The sequence below is a fragment of the Tachysurus vachellii genome, chromosome 15, assembly GCF_030014155.1.
Source record: "Tachysurus vachellii isolate PV-2020 chromosome 15, HZAU_Pvac_v1, whole genome shotgun sequence".
Classification (NCBI taxonomy): Eukaryota; Metazoa; Chordata; class Actinopteri; order Siluriformes; family Bagridae; genus Tachysurus; species Tachysurus vachellii.
In genome coordinates this window covers 925,564-948,063 of record NC_083474.1, presented here as the reverse complement: position 1 = coordinate 948,063, position 22,500 = coordinate 925,564, and the positions used below count along the sequence as shown (strand labels likewise).

The window sequence follows — 22,500 nt, the reverse complement described above, 5'->3', positions numbered from 1 at the left end:
GGGTGTACAAGGAAAGCCTGGATGCCCCGGTCCACGTGGCTACCAAGGACTAAAGGTTTTTCTACTCACGTTTTTTTAGGCATGTTATTATTACACTATACAGAATGTTTTAGATACACTTTCAGATTATGTTTGTTTGTGAACATCTAACAGGGAATCTCAGGAGAACCTGGTCTACCAGGGGAAACAGCACATTTCTCTTGTGCAGCAGGTACAGTATATCTATCCACATCCATTTTGTTGTTTTGTGCAGGGCTGAATAGAAAAGACTTGCATGGTCGATCTTCTTTGAATACATTTTAAACATAGTGTTAATTTCATCACCTATTTTTAATTTAGTCTTAGTCTTAGTCTTCGTCTTGTGCCAAATGTCCTTGTTAGTTTTAGTCATATTTAGACGTTCACATATCTTTTTTTGTTAGTCAAGTTTTAGTCGACTAAAAGTCTCGTCATTTTAGTCTAGTTTTAGTCAAAAGAAAACTCAAGGTATCTTAGTCAAGTTTTAGTCGAATAAAAGTCTTTTAATTTTAGTCTAGTTTTAGTCAAAAAATTGTAGACTTTTTTTAAAATAACACATTATTACTGAGATTATTACTGATAAACATTTCAGTAAAAAAAAGTGTTTCACATCTGTTTCACTCGAACTTGACCGCACATCACATTTTTTACTTTATTGATGCTGCTTTTAATCGTAATGCAAAGACCGGTCATCGGGACATAAGCTGTCATGTACAATAAAAGAGGCTGCGCAGCGACAGGAAATATAATTTAACACAAAAAGACTAGACCCAGGGGTGGACTTGCGCTCAGGATTTGTTTTTTTTTGAGCAGCATGTGGACGAATTGTTTCTACACACACTAAACAGCGCGAAGCCGCGAACTCATTGTGAATATTTTAAAGCCGTAACAGCTGATGAAAAAGCAGAGACAATTGTAGACGAAAATGAAGAGAGATTTTATCTTAGTTTTTATTTTATACGAAACATTTTCGTCTCGTCTTTTTTCGTCAACAATAATGCGTGTTAATTTAGTCTTAGTCAGCGTTTTTGGACGGCAGTGTAGTCTTGTCATCGTCTCGTCTTAGTCATAAAAAAAAAAAAAAAAAAAAGGTCGTTGACGAACATATTTCGTCTCGTCTCGTCTGACGAAATTAACACTAATTAAACAATTGTTTTATTCCAGCATTTTCTATCTAAAGCTTTGTTACTGTATGTGGAGCATTTACAGAGCTGATGAGCAATCAAAGCTTAATGGCGTAATGTCATGACAATGTAGAAAAGTAAATGAACACTACAATATGTTGAATAAAGCTACATGCGACTTGGCCACATTATGACAACATGTTAAAATACTGATGAAAAACCTCATTCGGCCTGAATTACAGTATATGAAAGAAAAAAGTCAGATATACGCCGTACTTCGTTGTTGTCTTAGTCGTATTTAGGCATTTAAGGAAATGATTGCTATATGATTTTGTTTCTGTTCATGACTGTAGGAAGACTCGGTATTACAGGACCTCCTGGTCCCCCGGGTATCAAAGGAGACATGGGAGTTATGGGCCTGCCAGGTCCTCCTGGTCCACAAGGTTATTCTTTCCCAGGTGTGTACATGTCTGAATAACTCAAATAAATGTTAAATGTTGCTCCAAATACCTACATCTGAAATCTCTTTACTGACCGATTTAAATTGAACTCATATTTGTTTGAGGCAGTTAATGTAAAACTGTGTTATTTAAACCAAAATTTGTCTTATAATTCAAAGTCGGGAAGTCGTGGCCTAATGGTTTGAGAGTTTGACTCCTAACCCTAAGGTTGTGGGTTCTTGTCTCGGGCCGGCAATACAACTACTGAGGTGCCCTTGAGCAAGGCACCGAACCCCCCCAACTGCTCCCTGGGCACCGTAGCATAAATGGCTGCCCAATGTGTGTGTGTTCATGGTGTGTGTGTGTGTTCATGGTGTGTGTGTGTTCACTGTGGCTGGGTTAAATGCAGAGAACGAATTCTGAGTATGGGTCACCGTACTTAGCCGTATGTCACGTCACTTTCATTAGACAGTGTTAGTGGTTAGTTTTGGTGTCCAATCCATCTCAGTTCACTTACTAATACTGTTATTTTCTTTCTATATTTATTAGAACTTACTAATTTCCTTTTTATATTTAAATAATTTCTAATTCTAATGTGGATACCTTGAACCCTTCACTGGCAGGACGTAAACTCAGGGTTGCTTTTATTTAGAGAAAGCTCAAAAATCAGCGTTGTAATAGAAAGTCAAAACAAAGACAACCAACATTAGAGATGATATGAGAAAGGACAGCATTTGTTTTAAAGGGTTTGGTTTAGACCCTACTGAAGTTTCCCCAAGTTCCACAACACATCAATACAAAATCAATCTGACAGCAATACAGAGGTTATTATAATAACACGCTGAGGTTCAAAAAGATCTTAGATCTTAAGCACCTGTATCAAGTGATAGAACGTTTCCCACAAATTATTGATGTATGTTATGTATGATGGCAACATACGGGTTTTGTGAAAAAAAACTTCCTAAAATCTGTCTGCCAGGTCTCCCAGGCAGCCCAGGGACGTTGGGTACTCAAGGCCCTCAAGGTGATAAAGGAGAGCCAGGCGTGAAAAGCACCCTGCAGATCCCAGGGGAGCCTGGGAAACCGGGGAAGCCAGGGCCAAAAGGACATCAAGGGGCTAGTGGCCCCCATGGTAGGTGTACAGAGAGTAGATAATCTGACAGGTAGCTCTTAATTGTTATTTCAGATGAAATCGGAAGAAAGACACGTGATGACAGATTGCAGTTAGTGTTGTGTGTAATTGTATGATCATAAAGAAAATAACAATCTGTGTGTAGTTAAGTGTTGTCTTGATTTAGTGCTAATTCTATTCCACTTAGTTACCTTAACTTTAAGATACATTATCTCTGTGTGTGTGTGTGTGTGTGTGTGTGTGTGTGTGTGTGTGTTGCAGGATACTACTGCACCCCTGGACAAAGAGGAGTTCCTGGTTTTGAAGGAGATATAGGTCTACCTGGTCAAAATGGCATTCCTGGAAGAAAAGGTAATGCAAGAACCTTCTGACAACCATAAGCACAGATGGAGACTTACAGTGTGCGATCATCAACAAGGGTGAAAATTGATTTCAGGTTGTAGTAAATGTTTTGTGGGTGTGGGGTTTTACAGGTGACATCGGTGACTGTTCTTGTGAGGGCGGTCGTGATATTTATGGCCTTCAGGGTTTGCTAGGTGAACCTGGGGCTCCTGGTGCTCCAGGATTGCATGGGCTTCCTGGTGCACGAGGTCAACCTGGCCCAGATGGAGACCCTGGGAAAAGAGGAGGTTTTGTAAGTAAAAACTCCTCCGAAAAAATACTACTTCAAAGAGTAAATTTTCATATGTTAATATATATTCGAATAATGCTGTTGAATTCTCAACAGCGATCAGAAGGTGTGATTTATTTAAATCACTGGTACGTATATGGAAATGTGCTCATTTAAATACGCTATAATTTCTCTAGTAACAGCTCATTCATAAGGATTTAATAATCTAATAATAAATCAATTGTTTCATAAATAAATAAATATATGTATTTTACAGTAGACCTGGTAGAGCCTTGTAATGGACAATAATTATTCTGCCTCAGGAAATTCTTTAGGAACTTGTCTCATGGATGTTCACATTAATGTAACTATAAACGGTTAAAAATCACAGTGTTGAAAGAAAGAAAGAAAGAACTTCAGCGTAACAAAATATGTTTGTTATTGAACTCTCTCGTATGTTGCACAGGGTTACCCGGGTTTTCCAGGTTACAGGGGAATTAAAGGAGAAAAAGGAAACCTGTTTGTGATGAACGTCAAGGGTAAGACATGTCGCACAGCGCTAAACCGTTCATCTTTAAAGCGAAAGGTTTTAAATCTTTCACGTTTACTTAAAGGTATAAAGGGAGAGCCCGGGACACCAGGGACTGATGGTTATCCAGGAATGAATGGGAAGAGAGGAAATTGTGGGAATCCTGGACCTGCAGGTGATTGTGGTCCAGAGGTTAGTGATCAGTAATAAAAGTATTATGTTAATTAACATAGCAGTAATAAAGTGAGATCACCCAAAATATAATAAATTATAGTAATGGTAAATTTATGACTGGATGGATGGATGGTATACTTTGAGAGAGGGATTACTACAGTAACTGATTGGTCAAAGAATTCTCTATGTCTAATGAAATAAGCTTGACATAGCAGTTCTTCTTCCCATTAACTGATAATTATTGCTTTTTTTAAGGGTGACAGTTTAAGAGGATTTCCTGGTGATGGAGGTTGTCCAGGAAACATGGGCTTGAAAGGCGCAAGAGGTCCCAGTGGACCACAAGGCCCAGGCATTCCTGGGCCAGTAGGCCATCGAGGACCAGAAGGAGACCAGGGACCTCTAGGACCAAGAGGAAATGTTGGGCGTAAAGGAAACAAAGGTAAAGTCAAAAGTTTGATCTAACTCAGAACCCATGAGCTCTGAGGCACCAATGATAGTCCAGGAGTGTCAATGCTACTGTAATATATAAAACACCAGATGACACTTATCCAATCAATAGCTGTCTAGTTTCAAAGAGCATGTTGCCACTGCAGCGACAGATTCCTGTACTAAGCTGATAGGATTGGATCTTACCTCAAGGTTGTGCATTCTGAGAAGATTTTCTGTTCATCATGGCTGTGAATAGTAATGTGAATAGCTTATTTGAGCCAATCACTGGATGTTTCCCCTCACACTGATCTATTGAGACTGTTCTGAAACAGTGAACAGTGAAAATTCCAGCAGTTCATGACTTAATTGAACCACCAGCCAACCAATCATCTGGCACTAACAACCACGCCAAAGTCAAACTTACTAAGATGCTATTTTTCCTTTTATTTTTATTAGGTTGGATTGTATACGACAAAAGTCATTGACCAGGATAGAAGGGAATTGGCCACAGAGGCAACCATTACAAAATGTAGAAACCTTGACTAATTATATCATGCACGGCACTGTATACTGACTTGATTTTGTTTTTGTTATAGGTGATATGCAACCCTGTATACCAGGCAGTCCTGGAGTTTGTGGACCAAAGGGAGACCTTGGTGACCAAGGTAGCTGTTACAGCAAACCACTGTATCTATACAATAGTCATATTACAACAGCAGTCATATTACAAGTAACTTAGTGATATGATTTATTTTATACGGTGGCCGAGAAGTGCAAAACAAATTAACAAATCCGAAAACAAATTAACAAATCCGAAAAACACATTAACAAATCCGAAAACAAATTAACAAATCCGAAAACACGTTAACAAATCCCAAAACACAACGACACGTCAGACAACCCGGAAACGGTAGTGTATCGTTTTTGAACGGAAACTTACCGATCATTGGACAAGACACCTGTCACTCAAGATATACAGGTATAGAATCTTATGTGTAATGTGTAAAGTTCTCCGTTTAAATATAAGAAAATAACAGAATTAATCCACAGTAATCCATTCCATCCATCCATTCCAACTTTTCCCTGCGGCAGACTGTTGAACTTCATGTATACCTTGAGTGACAGGTGTCTTGTCCAATGATCGGTACGTGTTCCAATCACAAACTATACTAACCTCTTCCGGGTTGTCTGAATTGTCGTTGTGTTTTCGGATTTGTTCATTTGTTTTGCACTTCTCGGCCACCGTAATTTTACTATATTTCTAATAAATTTTACTGTAAGACGTTTATGTACTCTTCAGGTTGTCCAGGAGAGCCGGGCAATCCAGGGCCCTGTGGGGATAATGGAATTAAAGGACCAAAGGGAGAAAAAGGAAACCTTGGAAATCGTGGTCCTGATGGTCCAACAGGTAGAACTTAAGCCTTACTGTTTTCAGCAAAAAAAAGACACTTCAGAATTGTCTGCCAAAGACAAATGTCCAGCTAAGACTGTGGTCACCACTGAGAGGCTAAAGTACAATTAAATTTTTATATGCAAATTTTTTTGTGCAAAGATGGGCTTTATTTTTGATCTCCTACAGTACAAGCCTTGCCACTTTATGGGTGGACAGTTCAGTATGTCCTTGTTTTTTTATCAGGGGTATCTGGATGTCAGGGGGATCCAGGAGATATTGGACCCGATGGACCGAGTATGTGCGGGGAGAAAGGGATACTTGGCAATCCAGGACCCCCTGGGTTAAAAGGATGTATTGGAGACTCATTAACAGGAGAGCGAGGGCCAGTGGGTCCAACTGGGTTTAATGGCTATCCAGGAGCTAAAGGAGTCCCTGGAGCCCCGGGGTCACTTGGTAATGAAGGTAGGCAAGAGGCAAGCAAACAATAATGGCATTAGGTTACAATCAAAAAGAAGTGAAAGCGAAAAGTTCTTTGGCTTGTACGGTTTGTCCTCTACAGGCTCTCCTGGTGTACCTGGAGCTCAAGGAAGGAAAGGAGAGCCAGGGGCATGTGGACAGCCTGGGATACAGGGGTCTGTTGGCCCATGTCCAGTACAGTGTGAGAACGGAGCAGTGGGTGAGACAGGACCACCAGGAGACCCAGGCTGTAGTGGAAATCCAGGTGAGCCACATCCATAAGATGAATAGTATATGCCAAGTTATCAAAAGTTTAAATATATATAAGCTTCGCAATAACAATCAGTAATATTGTGAAGATGGGAAAATCATTGTAATGTCACTTAATTTTAGAAAATAAGGTCTAATATGTGTTCAATATTAAGTCATCCATTGCTTAGTACTTGAATGATAGAAGAGAAGTTGGCGAAATAAATGTGGTCAACAAAAATCTGAATCTCATCATCATAGGATAGATTTGTTTATTCTGGTTCATCTCAAGAGGTCTTCCTCATGTTGCATCATTAGGAATCGAAATCTGCATCCAAGTTTCTGTAAAGCTGCTATATGACACTCTTTATTAGTAAAAACATTATATTATACTATGTTAAAACTGAACCTGCAAATGTTTTAGGTTTACCTGGGGAGAAAGGCTATTCCGGACCACCTGGTCTCCCTGGAAGGGGGTTAAAAGGTGATACGGGGAAACCAGGCCAACCTGGTGCCCAGGGATACGGTGGTCCTCAGGGATGCCCAGGATCAGAGGGTAACAATGGAGATCCTGGCTTTAATGGAATAAAAGGTAAAAGTCTAATGTACTAAAACTGAATCAGATTAGTAGCAAGTGCAAGTGAGTTTGAACCTTTCATGTCAGGTAAACAAACAAGATGTAGGTTTTACATGATAAAATTGTTAATCAGTTCATTTCACGTCTATCAGGTTGTCCTGGACAACCAGGAAGGGATGGCTTGCCTGGTAGCCCTGGTGAGTGTGGACAGCAAGGACCATCTGGAATAAAAGGCGAAAAAGGGTCTGATGGGAGGCAAGGCTGTCCAGGGGAAAGTGGAGAGAAAGGAGAGAAAGGTATGCTTAAAGACCGAATAATTAAAAGAAAAAACTCAACCCTGAAATTTGTTTTCTGGTGCTGTATTTGTGTTATTCCCAAAAGGAAGACGGTGGTCATTTGCAATATCACAGGGGAACATCGCTAGTTCAGTTAACAATTTTGTTTACAAACCATTGCTTTACTAATTCTAGTGCTTTACTAAATCATAGTAAACAGCTGCAGGCAATCTGGCATATGCAGGACAGACAACTAACACAAAATATTAAACATGGTAGAAACTCTGTCAGAATACAGCGATAAACAATGGTAAGACTTCGCAAAGTGGGTATGTCTGTGGCTAAGGGATAGCCAAGGTCAGGTTTCTCTAGCAAGAGCTTATTTTCTTGCCAATTTCTAGCATAATATTATTGAGAATTCCAACACAGAAAGGATGGAGATAGGAAGTGTTAAGTTACCTCGAGACTTGTCTAGTTAGCGGACCATGTTATGATGAGCTCAAGCCTGGTACAATAGGAACTAGTTTTAAACAATAAAGAGAACAATATTAAAATCTGTGTCATCACTCTTACAGGTTCCCAAGGACCTCCTGGGATGCCAGGAGAGATTTATGTTAATGCAGAAAAGGGGAAGACGGGGCCATCAGGAGAGCTTGGGCCCTGCGGGTTTAATGGCCCCCGAGGTGAAAAGCTTGAGAATTTCCTTTCTTCATCAGTGTGTACAACATAAAATGATTGATGTTATGGATTTTACCTTTGTTATTTATATGTTTACAGTTTTGCAGAAAGTTTAATGCTTATTATTAGTTTATTTTAAGAGGGATCAATTCACTGTGTTCATTCCTAAATAAAGTATAAACACTTAGGACCGTGCTGTTACAGAAAATTAATCAAAGGTATGATGATGTAATGATTTGTGATGAGTTACTGTTACCACCCTAAAGTCAATTATTTTCTAATTATATCAAATCAATTTGTTCTATTCGATATCAATTTGTTTTATTCCTCTCAACAATAATGCAACAATTATAAGAAAATGTACTGTGTTTATTTTGAAATTAGCAATAAAAAAGTATAAAAGTTTGATTATACTATCTCTATTACAGGTGATAAAGGTGTGAAGGGAAAATGTGGTCCTGATGGCTATGTAGGGTATCCTGGACCTCCAGGTTTTGAGAACGGCCCTCAGGGGCCACCAGGTCCTTGTGGAAGGAAAGGTAAACCTGGACTCCTGGGTTTGACAGGGTTAAAAGGCAAAAGAGGATTACCTGGAGTATGCGGAGATCCAGTGAGTTAATAAAGCATTGTATATACATTCTGTTTAATTCAAAATGATCTGTCTTTCTGGTGTATCTGTGCTTATTCTCCACGTCTTTGTGGGTTTCCTCCAGTTTCGTTCTACCTTACAAAAACAAGTCACTTAGAGCCAATGTTACTGGCAACCATCATGACCCTGACTAGGATAAAGAGGGTATAAATGTAACCGTGATGTCTTGAAAGTTTTAGACCTGTCTTTAGAGCTATGATGAATTTTATGCTCATTATTCAGCTTTCCGGTATAAAAGTATAGTTCTATATCATCATGTGCTGAATCATTTATGTGGTTTTAGGGTGACCCAGCGTTGAGTGGATTGCCAGGAGCTCCTGGTCTCCAAGGATTTGATGGGCTTAAAGGTAAAGTGACCTGTTTAGCATAATGCTAAATGTAATACTGTAAAAAAACTACACTTTATAAATAAAATGTGGTGGATAACAAAGGTTCTGCTGTAGAATTTTACATTTTTCTAAGTTTATACATTTACATTACGGCCTTAATCCAGATGCCGTTATCCAGAGCAACATTTTTATCTCATTTTTATACAACCGAGCAATTGAGGGTTAAGGGGATTGCTCAGGGGCTCAATAGTGGCAGCTTGGTGGACATGGGAAATGAACTCAATACCTTCCGGTCAGAAATCCAACACCTTAACCACTAGGCTATCACATAAGTCGTACGTTATAAGTCTAAGTCAAGTACGTTAATCATGACTAGGGGCCATATGGAGAGTTATTGGTGTATATAGAATACTGGTATTTAACACATTCAGCCCTGAAAATTTAGTTAACAATATTACTTCTGTTCTCAATATTTGGCAGCTTACATTAGCTCTTGGTCCAACTGAATGATGCCACAAGATATAAGACCAACGTCAGAAAATTTGACTTTTTTTTGTGGAGGATGTAAGTTATTTTGGGGGGGTCACGGTGGCTTAGTAGTTAGCACGTTCGCCTCACACCTCCAGGGTTGGGGGTTCGATTCCCGCCTCCGCCTTGTGTGTGTGGAGTTTGCATATTCTCCCCGTGCCTCGGGGGTTTCCTCCGGGTACTCCGGTTTCCTCCCCCGGTCCAAAGACATGCATGGTAGGTTGATTGGCATCTCTGGAAAATTGTCCGTAGTGTGTGATTGTGTGAGTGAATGAGTGTCTGTGCCCTGCGATGAGTTGGCACTCCGTCCAGGGTGTATCCTGCCTTGATGCCCGATGACGCCTGAGATAGGCACAGGCTCCCCGTGACCCGAGGTAGTTCAGATAAGCAGTAGAAGATGAGTGTGTGAGAGAGAGAGTGAGTGAGTTATTTTGTCACATTCATGTATATTTTATAATTGGGTTGAATTTGAATTTAAGCTGGACTTACAGGACTTATAGGGATCCTTACAAGAAAAACAAGTCAGAAGGTCAGAATAACATGGAACTGAGATACACCACTTTGTACTGCTTACACAGTTGTCTAAATAGCACTTAATTCACTAGATATATCTGTAAGCAATTTCGATGCTAAATCCTCACTGTGTGCAGGTAACACCAGGATAAGTCTGGGTAATTTCAGGGTGTGTGTTCAGTAAACTTCAGTGGCTACAGTATGAGTCACAAGCCATGCTTTCAGACTGAACTAACTTTTAGACTACATTTTTGTCTCTATCTAGGCGATAAAGGAGAGTCTATAAGTATACCAGGACCTCCAGGTCTGAGAGGACCACCTGGGCAAAATGGCTTCCCAGGTAAGTGCAGAGTCATTACTGCTCCTCTCTGTAGTGGTGTATTCCATAAAAATTTTAAATGTACAGTATAGTTGGTCATTACAATGAGATGTGATGCTATAAAATCAAAAGAAAGTACAACAAACAATCTCACAGAAACATTGATCTCACCCACAGGTCCTACAGGAGATCAAGGAGAGTCAGGAGACGGGGGGCCACCTGGTCAGTGTGGATGGCCTGGCAAACCTGGTCCTGCTGGAAATCAGGGAAAGTGTGGACCTCCAGGTAAAAATTTCATATTGTTCCTGAAAATGTTCCTGACCTGATTGCAGAGTGCTAATCATTATTGCATTAATGTCCTTTTTAAATAGATTCCGATTTAAGTACAGAAGTCACATATATTCATTTCCTTCTATTTTCTCCCAGGCGTTGTTGGTCCGCCGGGACCAAGAGGAACATGTGGCGCTGAGGGTCCTCCAGGGCCTCCTGGATTTCCCGGACTTACGGGACCATCAGGACGCTGTGGCCCACCAGGTACTGGTACACACTTTCCCATTTTCATGAATGTAGCTAAACGCTGCCTTGTCTACACCTTATTCCAAAATTCTAAATGACAAGTCTAAAGTAAATTTTTGGGGGGTGTCTTTTTCAGGTTCTCCAGGGCCACCAGGTCTTCATGGATTGGATGGATTACAGGGTGTGAAGGGTGAACCAGGGACACGTGGTAAATAATAGGATGTGTTCTATAATGTCTTTATGTATTGTCCAAGTGCTTGTTATACTGTACAGTGGTGTGAAAAAGTGTTGGCCCCCTTCCTGATTTTTTATTTTTTTGCACGTTTGTCACACTTTAACGTTTCAGATCATCGAACAAATTTAAATCTTAGTCAAAGATAACACGAGTAAACACAACATGCAGTTTTTAAATGAAGGTTTTTATTATTAAGGGAAAACAAAATCCAAACCCACATGGCCCTGTGTGAAAAAGTTGCTGTGATAAATAGAACCATGAATTCTGCCTCTATACCAAAAAATCCTGAAGGACAAAGTGCGGCCATCTATTCGTGACCTCGAGCTGAACTAAACTTGGGTTCTACAGCAGGACAATGATCCAAAACACACCAGCAAGTCTACCTCTGAATGGCAGAAGTCAAAGTCCTGACCTGAATCTTATTGAGATGCTGTGGCATGACCTTAAAAAGACGGTTCATGCTCGAAAACCCTCCGTGGACCGAAATTCCTCCACAGCCTCAGCTGTAACAGACTCACTGCAAGTTATCGCAAACACTTGATTGCATTTCTCGCTGCTAACAGTGGACCAACCAGTTATTAGGTTTAGGGGGCAAACACTTTTTTACACAGGGCCATGTGGGTTTGGGTTTAGTTTTCCCTTAATAATAAAAACCTTCATGTAAAAACTGCATGTTGTGTTTACTTTGTTATCTTTGACTAATATTTACATTTGTTTGATGATCTGAAACATTAAAGTGTGACAAATGTACAAAAAAATAAAAAATCAATAAGGGGGCCAACACTTTTTCACACCACTGTATATGACAAATTACTACTATGACTACTACTACTATAATAATAATAATAATAATAATAATAATAATAATAATAATAATAATAATAATAATGTTTCTCTTACTTCCTCTTTCAGGAATAGGTATACCTGGGGACAGGGGGCCTAATGGACTGACAGGTGAAATGGGTTGTAAGGGAGACCCTGGACCACAGGGTCCTATCCAGCAAGGGGCCAAAGGCTCTCGGGGCCCAACTGGATTTCCAGGTACCTACTGATCATAAACATATTTCATTATATATAAAATAAATAATGTCCTACTGGTGGGGTCACGGTGGCTTAGTGGTTAGCACGTTCGCCTCACACCTCAAGGGTTGGGGGTTCAATTCCCGCCTCCGCCTTGTGTGTGTGGAGTTTGCATGTTCTCCCCGTGCCTCGGGGGTTTCCTCCGGGTACTCCGGTTTCCTCCCCCGGTCCAAAGACATGCATGGTAGGTTGATTGGCATCTCTGGAAAATTGTCCGTAGTGTTTGATTGTGTGAGTGAATGAGTGTGTGTGTGTGTGTGCCCTGCGATGGGTTGGCACTCCGTCCAGGGTGTATCCTGCCTTGATGCCCGATGACGCCTGAGATAGGCACAGGCTCCCCGTGACCCGAGGTAGTTCGGATAAGCGGTAGAAAATGAATGAATGAATGTCCTACTGGGCCTTTGTTCTCAAGAGCTCCATTCAGAGCCACATTAAACCTGATAGTAAGTTATATATATAGTGTATGTAAAGTACATATACAGTATGGCATAGATCATGTTCAGGTCATTTTGATGGTGAGAGAACAGGAACAGTGACTGCCCTATAGATGGGAAATCACAAGTTTGACTACCTAAGATGACCGCTAACATCACTGAATGCAAAATTGCTTTAAATCAAATACTTAATGCATTTAATGCACATAATCTTTCAATATTTAGATATATTTAAATATTTCTTTCCATCTTACTTCTTTCTTTCTCTCTTTAGGTGATCCTGGTTGTCCTGGTCCTCCTGGTCCTAGTGGCAGGGAATGTGAGAACCCTAAACGAGGACAGATTGGTGAACAAGGCTTTAATGGTCGGGATGGCCCACCAGGTGAGTGAGTAGGTGTGGTGACACTTATGGTTACTGATCAGAAGGTCCAAGCCCCAGTGTGACCTGACACTGTTCAACCCCTGAGCAAGGGTCTTAGCCCTCTCTGCTCTGGAGGTCTGTATCATGGCTGGGATATATGAAGAGAGAATTTTACTGACAGAACATACAGTAGGAGGTCATGGCCTAATGGTTAGAGAGTTTGACTCCTAACTCTAAGGTTGTGGGTTCGAGTCTCGGGCCGGCCATAAATGGCTGCCCACTGCTCCGGGTGTGTGTTCATGGTGTGTGTGTGTCCACTGCTGTGTGTGTGCACTTTGGATGGGTTAAACGCAGAGAACGGATTCTGAGTATGGGTCACTGTATGTCAGGTCACTTTTTAAACACCTGTGTTTCAGGTTGTATGATGTTGTATGATGATGATATGATGGTATAAAATATTTATATGATGTCAACATTTATGAGATTGTGAACAACAAAGCTACATAATTACAAATTATAGCGTCTTGTCCTTATTAACTGTTGGACTACTTTAGGACTTAGGGGACCAATGGGACCAGCAGGCTTGGCAGTACCTGTGCGGGGGTGTGAAGGGGACCCAGGTACACCAGGTCCTCCAGGAAGTAAAGGAAGAATAGGTGATCATGGTCCCAAAGGGCAAATGGGGCTTTCAGGCTGCCAAGGACAGAAAGGTATTCTAGACAAATATGTGAATAACATCATATGTAAAGAATATCGAGTCTGCTACTGTACTGTTAGATGCATTATCTACATCATCAGGTGAGAAAGGAGACTCGGGGATTATTGGAGATCATGGACCTTCTGGGTTACCAGGAGCAAATGGCAATCCTGGGCACAAGGGCCCTAAAGGACCACAAGGAGTGCAAGGTAGGTGCAAATCCTTAAACCGGAGAGTACGCACTCTTGGACATACTGGTATCAGAAAACTAGCACTTATTATATTGTGTTAAGTTCTGTTGTGGTATTTTACAGAGTTTAAAGGTTTGTATTGTAGCTTGTCACTTTTTTTGATTATGCATTACTATATATGCTCTCTCTCTATCTCTCTCTCTCACACACACACACACACACACACACACACTTTGGCTTTAGGTTCCATTGGAATAGCAGGAAAACCTATTCATATTGGTTCCAGAAGACCAAGTCAAGGTCCAGCTGGGTTTCCTGGTCCTCCTGGTGACTCTGGCTTTCCAGGACCTATAGGAATTGAGGGCCCCGAGGGGCTGAAAGGCATATCCACACACACACACACACACACATCAGTATTACTCATTACAAATCTTTATGTTTACTAAATTTCTCTCGTGATTTTTCTTCCTTCATCACAGGAAGAAAAGGCCAAGTTGGAGATCAAGGGTTGAACGGTGAACCTGGACCACCTGGCTTTATTGGACTTCCTGGAGACCCAGGAAACAAGGGTGCCAGAGGTTCCCAAGGCATGCAAGGTGTGTCTACAGTATGTGTGTGATTGAAACACTGTAATACAGCAGCATTTTTTTCTAAGATTGCAATGCATTTGTCTCCATCCACCTTGTCCTGAACCCCCGACCAGTTTCCCAGGTCCTGCTGATGAAAGCATCCCCATAGAGAAGCATGGTGGTAATAGCATCATGTTGTAGGGGATGCCTGAGTAATAAGCAGTCCTGAGTTACTGCCAAATGAAGTGCCTTGTGACAAGGCAAAGAAGTTAAACAAATCAACAGGTTTCTCTTTCTTATCATAGGGCAACACGGAACCCCAGGAGATGAAGGTCCCCCTGGCTCCTCTGACAGGTTCACCTCTGGCTTTCTGTTGGTCATTCACAGCCAATCAACATATATACCTAACTGTCCTCGAAATATGTCCAAGCTGTGGGAGGGATATAGCCTCCTGTACCTGGAGGGGCAAGAGAAAGCACACACACAAGACCTAGGTATCAAACCCAACAGACCAGAGAATCTCAGAGTCTGAAACTGATTCTAATCCTAACACCCTGATCTACTCCTCTAACTCAATTTAATTTCTCTGTGTCTGTGTGTTTTAGGTCAGGGAGGTTCATGTATGCGTGTCTTCAGCACTATGCCCTTTTCACGCTGCAACAAGCAGGCCTGCCACTACGCCAACCGCAATGACAAATCCTACTGGCTTGCCACCATTGCATCATTACCCACCGCACCAGTGTCTGGGCTGGAGATCCAGCCACACATCAGTAGGTGTGTGGTGTGTGAGGCTCCATCATCGGCCATTGCCGTTCACAGCCAGGACACATTCACACCCGGCTGCCCGCCAAACTGGAGGAGACTCTGGGTTGGATATTCATTCCTTATGGTTAGTGTGAGAGTTTGTGTTGATGTGTGTAAGGAACATGGAAGATGGAATAGGTTAATGTGCATGTTGTAGCCTAGTGGTTAAGGTGTTGGGCTACCAATCAGAAGGTTGTGAGTTCAAGCCCAGGTCCATCAAGCTGCCACTGTTGGGCCCCCGGCCAAGGCCCTTGACCATCAATTGCTCAGTTGTATAAAAATGAGATCATTTAAGTCTGGATAAATGATTTAAATGTAAACCTTCTTTTCAAATTTAGTCACTTCACAATTCCAATAACCTAATAACCACTTTGGAAAGGCTTTAAACTAGATTTCGGAATGTGGATGTGGGGGATTTGTTAGGTACCATCCATCTGCACAGTGAAGCATGGTGGTGGTAGCACTACTCTTGTGTTCTAGATTCTTTGACTTACCTGGTCATTGACATTGGTGGAATCCTTTATATTTGTAAGTGGTTTTACACACACTTCAGTGTTGGACTATATAAGATACCCCAGATGTCCTTCTAATATATAATCAGTTCCTCTTGATTGCAGGTGTGTAAAATCTCAACATAATTATCAAATCAACATAAACTAAGCCAAGTACCTGATATAATATATCTGTAGAAATTAATTCTATCCTTGAAATTATTGTGAAAATACCTCAGTTTAATGTCCTATGATTTGATGATGTCATCATCTCTGTACCTCAGCACACCGGGTCAGGAGATGAAGGAGGTGGCCAGTCCCTCACCTCCTCAGGAAGCTGCCTACAGCATTTCTTCACACATCCGTTTGTGGAGTGCCAGGGCCCACAAGGCACATGCCACTACTTCTCCAACCTATATAACTTTTGGCTCACGCGTGTGAACGATCAGGACTTCAGCATTAGCCCAGAAACGATGACCCTAAAAGGAACGTCTGAGCAGCTTGATAACGTCAGCCGATGCAGTGTCTGCTTGAGGGATTGAGACCAGTCCAAGCTGTAAGGCTTTAGTCTGGGACGGTCTCATCCTTCCCTTAGTGATGCTACAGAAGATGTGAGTTGGATGGAATCATAAAAACTCATAAGGAATAAAAGCAAGATGCGAACAGTTTGTGATGATTCACACTGACGTGCAACTGTGAAAACGTTTCGTATATTAACTTAATACTTGAGAGTTAAAGCAGTGTTTTATATCTAGTGATACTGATCGTCTTGTCTCAAATTATCGAATTACAAAACATAATTAGTTGTTTTTAAATTCCACAAAATGGCATGCGTTGCATAAGTATTCACCCCCCTTCGTTGTAGTACAGCCTGGAACTGAAATGGACTTTGAGATGATTAAATTTGAGATGTTTATCGTCGGATTCTAACATATACAGATACAAACTATTTGTATTGTCATCAAGTAAACAAAAAGTACATATTTGCTCTTGGTCATTAGATGGATGGAGACAGTTAGTGAAGAGCAGATTGAGGTCTGTGGAATTCTAACACAGGTTCTTGGTGTGAACCACGACAGCGTAGCTTTTTGATGAGTGAACCTCCACTTTAGGTTGAAGACTGAGACAGATTTTCCTCTAGGATTCCCTTCCATCTGGCTCCATCAGCTTGCCCATTATCCCGATCCCAGCCGATGAACAGCATCTCCGTGACATAGTCCTACCACCGACCTTCCCTCGCTGTATGGATAGTGTTCTCAGGGTGATGAGCAGAAGTGGGATTCTTTGTACCAATCCTTCGTACAGTACCAAAGTTAAAAATTTTATGATTCTGTCTCGTTTCGACCAGAGAAGCTTTTACCTTTTATCTTCTCACTGTATATTAATACTTTTCCAAGGCATTGTAACATTTTAATGGTTTTTATAACAAGAATACAAAATTATTAGATTATTTATAGATTAATATTACTGTCATTTCTAGAGGGAACACGATGAAAACAGGATGTGTGATACTTCTACTGTGGGCTCAGTCATATGGCTCCACTGCCAGAGAAAAATATGGTGCTAAACGTCATTCAGTAGTATTTCCATCTACTGAGCATCAAAACGCACGGTTTCTTCCAAATCACTTAGCGTATCTTCTCTTAGCTTTTAGCTTGTCTGTCTGTAATGTTATCCATGTGCATCATAACGTTTACTCTGTACCGGACCTCCGTATTCATACTTCATTCATACTTTATAGCTGCCTTTAATGACACATTTCAATATTTGCACTTTATTGGAATTGGTTTGTATGTTTAGATGCTCAAGTGGAACTCGGTTCTAATCTGAAAGCACCAGCTATGAATAGAGAATCTTCACTAAAGTAGCTTCGATTCTGTTTGTGGTGCCGTAGCTAATCATTAAACCAGACCAACTCCTTCAGCGTTCTTCGCCGTATCGTCTACGACGGCATTTTACACTGACCGTGGAAATGGAGATAATTAAAGGTGTTATGTATTGTACTGTGTGTAAATATGTTTCACTGTGAAAAGAACAGTGATTCTTTATCCTTTTTTTTATTTATTTAGGAAGAGATTATTTTAGTACAGAAGCCCCGAAGCACACGATGTTATGGAGTCATTTTGATGATGGTGCTGTCGTTATTTTACCAAATAAATAACGCTCAAAATGGAATTTCAGGAATTTGTTCACAATCTAAATAATTACAAGATGTTCCTTGATATAATGATGTACACTGAATCACAGAATGTCCTGAATATCTGAATATCGCGCCCATAAAGTTCCCATAAAGTTGAAGTTTTATTCATAGTTTTATTTGTATTATTTGATGCTAACCTTCTAGCTAACCTAGCTACCTTTAGTATCGTTTAAACAGCGTTCTTACGTTTGTTGCTTGTCCGAGACGAACACTGTGCAGTTAAAATAAAAGATGCTGAGTTTTGAGATTCATCTTGTGTGCTTTTCATTAATTCATTCATTCATCTTCTACCGCTTATCCGAACTACCTCGGGTCACAGGGAGCCTGTGCCAATCTCAGGCGTCATCGGGCATCAAGGCAGGATACACCCTGGACGGAGTGCCAACCCACCACAGGGCACACACACACACACACACACTCTCATTCACTCACACAATCACACAATACAGACAATTTTCCAGAGATGCCAATCAACCTACCATGCATGTCTTTGGACCGGGGGAGGAAACCGGAGAACACAGAGGAAACCCCCGAGGCACGGGGAGAACATGCAAACTCCACACACACAAGGTGGAGTTGGGAATCGAACCCCCAACCCTGGAGGTGTGAGGCGAACGTGCTAACCACTAAGCCACCGTGCCGCCCTTGTGTGCTTTTGTGAAATTTAATTTTGTTTGCCAACAAAGTGGCAGAAGGTTTTGTGATCAGACAAAAACAAACATGAACGTCAGCGTCAAAGAAACACCATCCTGCCTGTGAAGCACGGTGGTGTCAGCGTAGCGCTGTAGTGACTCAGGTTTCTCATCTACAGAGACCGAGGAACATTAATTCTCTAAATTAAGTGTCCAATTCTGCCTTTGTCTCTTCACCTGAGGTAAAAAGTCACATTTTTAAACACAAGCTTCATGATCGTTATTATCCTCCTCATCATCTGCCCTTCACTGCACTGAGCTCTTCATGCTAACATCAGTGTGGAAATAATCACGTGTTCGTTCACTCAGCTCGGTTCCGTTGAGTCCATTTTAATGTCTTTTCATCCTGTTATATAGTTAAAAGAAATGCATGTAGAGACAAAGTAAAACGACGTGCTTTTATGCTTCATGGAGACTTTTACTATTGTAAATATGTCAAAAAAAAGGACCTTAGTCAAATTAAAAGGTGCATCCAAAATGTAGGATTTATTTACAAAAATAAACTTTCATATTCAGTGTGATTAATTCAAAGACTCGTGATGTTTATCATGACTGAATACACGATGGCTTATATGACTGTGTATAAACAACATTTATAAAATAAAAGCCAGGTTTCAGGACAGACATCTTTTAAAGGATCTGCAGTTACAAGGTCTGGAAGTGCAACTGAAAACTGTATAAAGCTAAAAATCAGTGCAAGAAAACTCATATAGGCTTCAATACTGTATACAGAACTGCTAGCGTCCACCAGAGACGCGTTAGCCGTGCTGAGGAACCCTTAATGTCTGTATAAAGGCCTTGTGTAGACATTTATCTTTTAAAGCTCTTTGCTTGTTTATTTTAAGTGTTAAATCTCTGAAGTCTGCGTTGACGTATTTCCTCCATGGTGAGCTCAGAGTTGGTGTTGAACCCATACTGTGGTCTGCTGTGAGCTCGCTGTCCTGCAGGATACACATTTAAACACATGGTCAGTCTTCCATATGGACTGTAGGTGGCAGTATATACAAACTTATCTTCTAATAACTGATGCTAATTTTACTTTTTTTGGCACTACAATCACCAAAACACTACAATCATGTAAAACATAATTATTTTTAATGGGGTTTTATCCTTTTTTTATCTTTTGAATATGTTCTCTGTACTTGATGCCGAACCCATTTTGTGTCGGTCACCTGAGCGAGTGACTGAGTTCAAGCTCAAAGGATTGCAATAAAAAAAAAATCCAAATGCAATTTGACAAAATATATGAAGACGCTGGCTTATCGAAGCCCTGAATATGTTTCACAAACTGTTTGAGGCTTCAGTAAATGCATGTGGTATTTTTAACATCTAATCAGATAATAGAATAGAATAGAATAGAATAGAACGGGGGCGTAGAAGCCTTTATTATCTCCACATATACATTACAGCACAGTGGAATTCTTTTCTTCACATACCCCAACTGAGGAGGTTGGGGTCAGAGTGCAGGGGCAGCTATGATACAGCGCCCCTTGAGCAGGGAGGGTTGAGGGCCTTGCTCAAGGGCCCAGCAGTGGCAGCTTGGCTGTGCAGGGCCTTGAACCCCTATCCTCTGATGAACACCCCAAATCCAGCTGTGATGAGTTAGCAGACATCCTACAGGTAACACTCCAAGCACTGGGAGACTTGTGTCTGAGCTCACTGATAGTGTTAATATTAATACTACTGTAACCTGCATCTAGTAGCTGGACAGGTGATTGTCACAAGGCCCGAGGAGGCAATACATCCAGGAATAATATAAATCGCATGTGTTGTTATTGTAGCGTTTAACCCATAATCCCCTCACTTTGGTCTTGCATGCTGGCAATAAGTGCTGCCTCGATCTGCTCCTGCTCCGACAGACCGGCTGTGTACGGGTGCCGAGAAGGTGCTGATGGCCCGGCTCTGTAACGGAGACCCTGACCATCGTCAGGAGGGCTGTTTGGAGTGTCCTGCATTCTATATCCACTACAACCTGCACAAAATGAAGCACAGACTGGTCTGAAACATGGTACATTTAGACCTGCTAAACCTCTAAGAGTTTGTACATTTTTAAGTGACAGTGACAGTGAAAGTGATGTGACATACGGCTAAGTACGGTGACCCAGACTCGGAATTTGTTCTCTGTGTTTAACCCATCCAAAGTGCAGACACACACACAGCAGTGAACACACACACACCCTGAACACACACACACCCTGAACACACACCCGGAGCAGTGGGCAGACATTCGTGGTATTGCCGGCCCGAGACTCGAACCCACAGCCTTAGGGTTAGGAGTCAAACTCTCTAACCATTAGGCAACGACTTCCCCTTATAAGTATCAGAGGATGGAAAAATGAAGGTAAATGAAGTAACTTATAAACAGAACAACAAAAAATTTGATTACAAATCAGTTCAGAGAAACTGTGAAACACGTCCACGATACATTTAATGTTTACCTGCTGCTCAAAATGCTGACTGGTGCAGCAGAGCAACAATGATAGAATCCCTTACTAATTATCGTTACCTTTAGAGTAATTGTGTTTGGACTATTTGAAGCCAAAAGCTTTCATAATAAAGACAGTAACCTGATATTAACTGTGTACTCGTTTAATGTTTGCTAATTCAAGTAGATTGGCAGATTTATTTTCACAGTAATAAACTCGAAACATTCCCAATTTACACTGACAGTGTTGTGTATGCTGTGTGCTGTTTATAATGTATTATAATGAGGTGAAGCTTCTGGGGCTCAGGTTCTATAACACCTATGCAGTTGCCAATCATTATGTAGTCCTATGTGGTCGGCTCATCTGATGTTACTGTAGCAGACGGACGTCTCTGTCTGTGAATTCTGGAGCAATAACCACGTTACTGAGTAGTGGAACATTAAAGTGACGTGACATACGGCTAAGTACGGTGACCCATACTCAGAATTCGTTCTCTGCATTTAACCCATCCAAAGTGCACACAGCAGTGAACACACACACACACCATGAACACACACCCGGAGCAGTGGGCAGCCATTTATGCTGCGGCGCCCGGGGAGCAGTTGGGGGGGTTCGGTGCCTTGCTCAAGGGCACCTCAGTCATGGTATTGCTGGCCCGAGACTCGAACCCACAACCTTAGGGTTAGGAGTCAAACTCTCTAACTCTTCCCCATTAGTCCAGAACACTGTACTGTAGAATATAATACAAACAGCTCCGTTCCTGTAGAGTAGGATTATTAAAAAAGTTGTTACCTGATGAGTTGTAGTGTGTGCGAGTTCTTCTGTAGTTTCCATGACCGCTAACAAAACCTGGTGGAACAAAACAGATTTGTTTACAGGTTTGTAAAGTGTGTTTTGAGACCGAGTTCCTTATGGGGGCTTTTCCATTCATATAATGTGGGTGCTTCCATTATGGGGTCTGGAAATGTCAGGAGAGAAGGGGGGCGGAGTCATCACGCCACCGCATGTTAAACATGATGATGACAGACAGGAAAGGAGTGTGAACAGTGAGGAGCGAAGATTAATACTTTATCCTATCGCACACACACACACACACACACACACACAGTCCTACCTGCACATGTTTGCATTAGTGTTCTGAGGGGGCCAGTAGTGTAGAGAAGCCCCACCAAAATACCAGACAGATGCCCAACAAAGGAGGTCCTGCAAAGAGACACAGGAAGACAGTGAGTGTGTGTGTGTGAGTGTGTGTGTGTGTGAGTGTGTACAAGTTGCTACCTGCATGTGCACTGACCCTCACATGCTTTTGCTGTGATATGCTGTAATTATGCACTGAGACACACAGAAACACTCCCACACAAAATGTTCTCACTGAAGAAAGG

At 41.3% G+C, this 22,500-nt stretch overlaps 2 protein-coding genes across 3 annotated transcripts in view; one reads left to right on the top strand and one right to left on the bottom strand.

Moving 5' to 3' along the window:
* The window catches only part of col4a4 (collagen, type IV, alpha 4), a 43,171-nt gene extending 24,926 nt beyond the window's left edge, over positions 1–18,245 (top strand). For both annotated transcript variants that reach the window (XM_060888248.1, XM_060888247.1), the window contains 31 exons: positions 2–55; positions 154–211; positions 1,496–1,600; positions 2,562–2,714; positions 2,976–3,065; positions 3,188–3,348; positions 3,791–3,863; positions 3,939–4,045; positions 4,283–4,466; positions 5,053–5,121; positions 5,757–5,864; positions 6,093–6,311; positions 6,409–6,570; positions 6,979–7,146; positions 7,284–7,427; positions 7,982–8,089; positions 8,513–8,694; positions 9,017–9,080; positions 10,369–10,443; positions 10,600–10,707; positions 10,849–10,956; positions 11,075–11,146; positions 12,086–12,214; positions 12,962–13,069; positions 13,603–13,758; positions 13,847–13,954; positions 14,180–14,317; positions 14,416–14,532; positions 14,811–14,999; positions 15,111–15,394; positions 16,085–18,245. In XM_060888248.1, the coding sequence (XP_060744231.1) occupies positions 2–55; positions 154–211; positions 1,496–1,600; positions 2,562–2,714; positions 2,976–3,065; positions 3,188–3,348; positions 3,791–3,863; positions 3,939–4,045; positions 4,283–4,466; positions 5,053–5,121; positions 5,757–5,864; positions 6,093–6,311; positions 6,409–6,570; positions 6,979–7,146; positions 7,284–7,427; positions 7,982–8,089; positions 8,513–8,694; positions 9,017–9,080; positions 10,369–10,443; positions 10,600–10,707; positions 10,849–10,956; positions 11,075–11,146; positions 12,086–12,214; positions 12,962–13,069; positions 13,603–13,758; positions 13,847–13,954; positions 14,180–14,317; positions 14,416–14,532; positions 14,811–14,999; positions 15,111–15,394; positions 16,085–16,342 (4,059 nt within the window). In that variant the 3' untranslated portion in view covers positions 16,343–18,245. The remainder of the gene's footprint in view (position 1; positions 56–153; positions 212–1,495; positions 1,601–2,561; positions 2,715–2,975; positions 3,066–3,187; positions 3,349–3,790; positions 3,864–3,938; positions 4,046–4,282; positions 4,467–5,052; positions 5,122–5,756; positions 5,865–6,092; positions 6,312–6,408; positions 6,571–6,978; positions 7,147–7,283; positions 7,428–7,981; positions 8,090–8,512; positions 8,695–9,016; positions 9,081–10,368; positions 10,444–10,599; positions 10,708–10,848; positions 10,957–11,074; positions 11,147–12,085; positions 12,215–12,961; positions 13,070–13,602; positions 13,759–13,846; positions 13,955–14,179; positions 14,318–14,415; positions 14,533–14,810; positions 15,000–15,110; positions 15,395–16,084) is intronic.
* Positions 18,246–19,151: 906 nt separating this feature from the next.
* Positions 19,152–22,500, bottom strand: part of rhbdd1 (rhomboid domain containing 1) — a 7,408-nt gene continuing 4,059 nt past the window's right edge. The window contains exons 5-8 of the mRNA XM_060888717.1: positions 22,233–22,321; positions 21,911–21,967; positions 20,497–20,664; positions 19,152–19,633 (exon numbers count right to left, since the gene is read on the bottom strand). Coding sequence (XP_060744700.1) covers positions 19,533–19,633; positions 20,497–20,664; positions 21,911–21,967; positions 22,233–22,321 — 415 coding nt within the window. The 3' untranslated portion in view covers positions 19,152–19,532. The remainder of the gene's footprint in view (positions 19,634–20,496; positions 20,665–21,910; positions 21,968–22,232; positions 22,322–22,500) is intronic.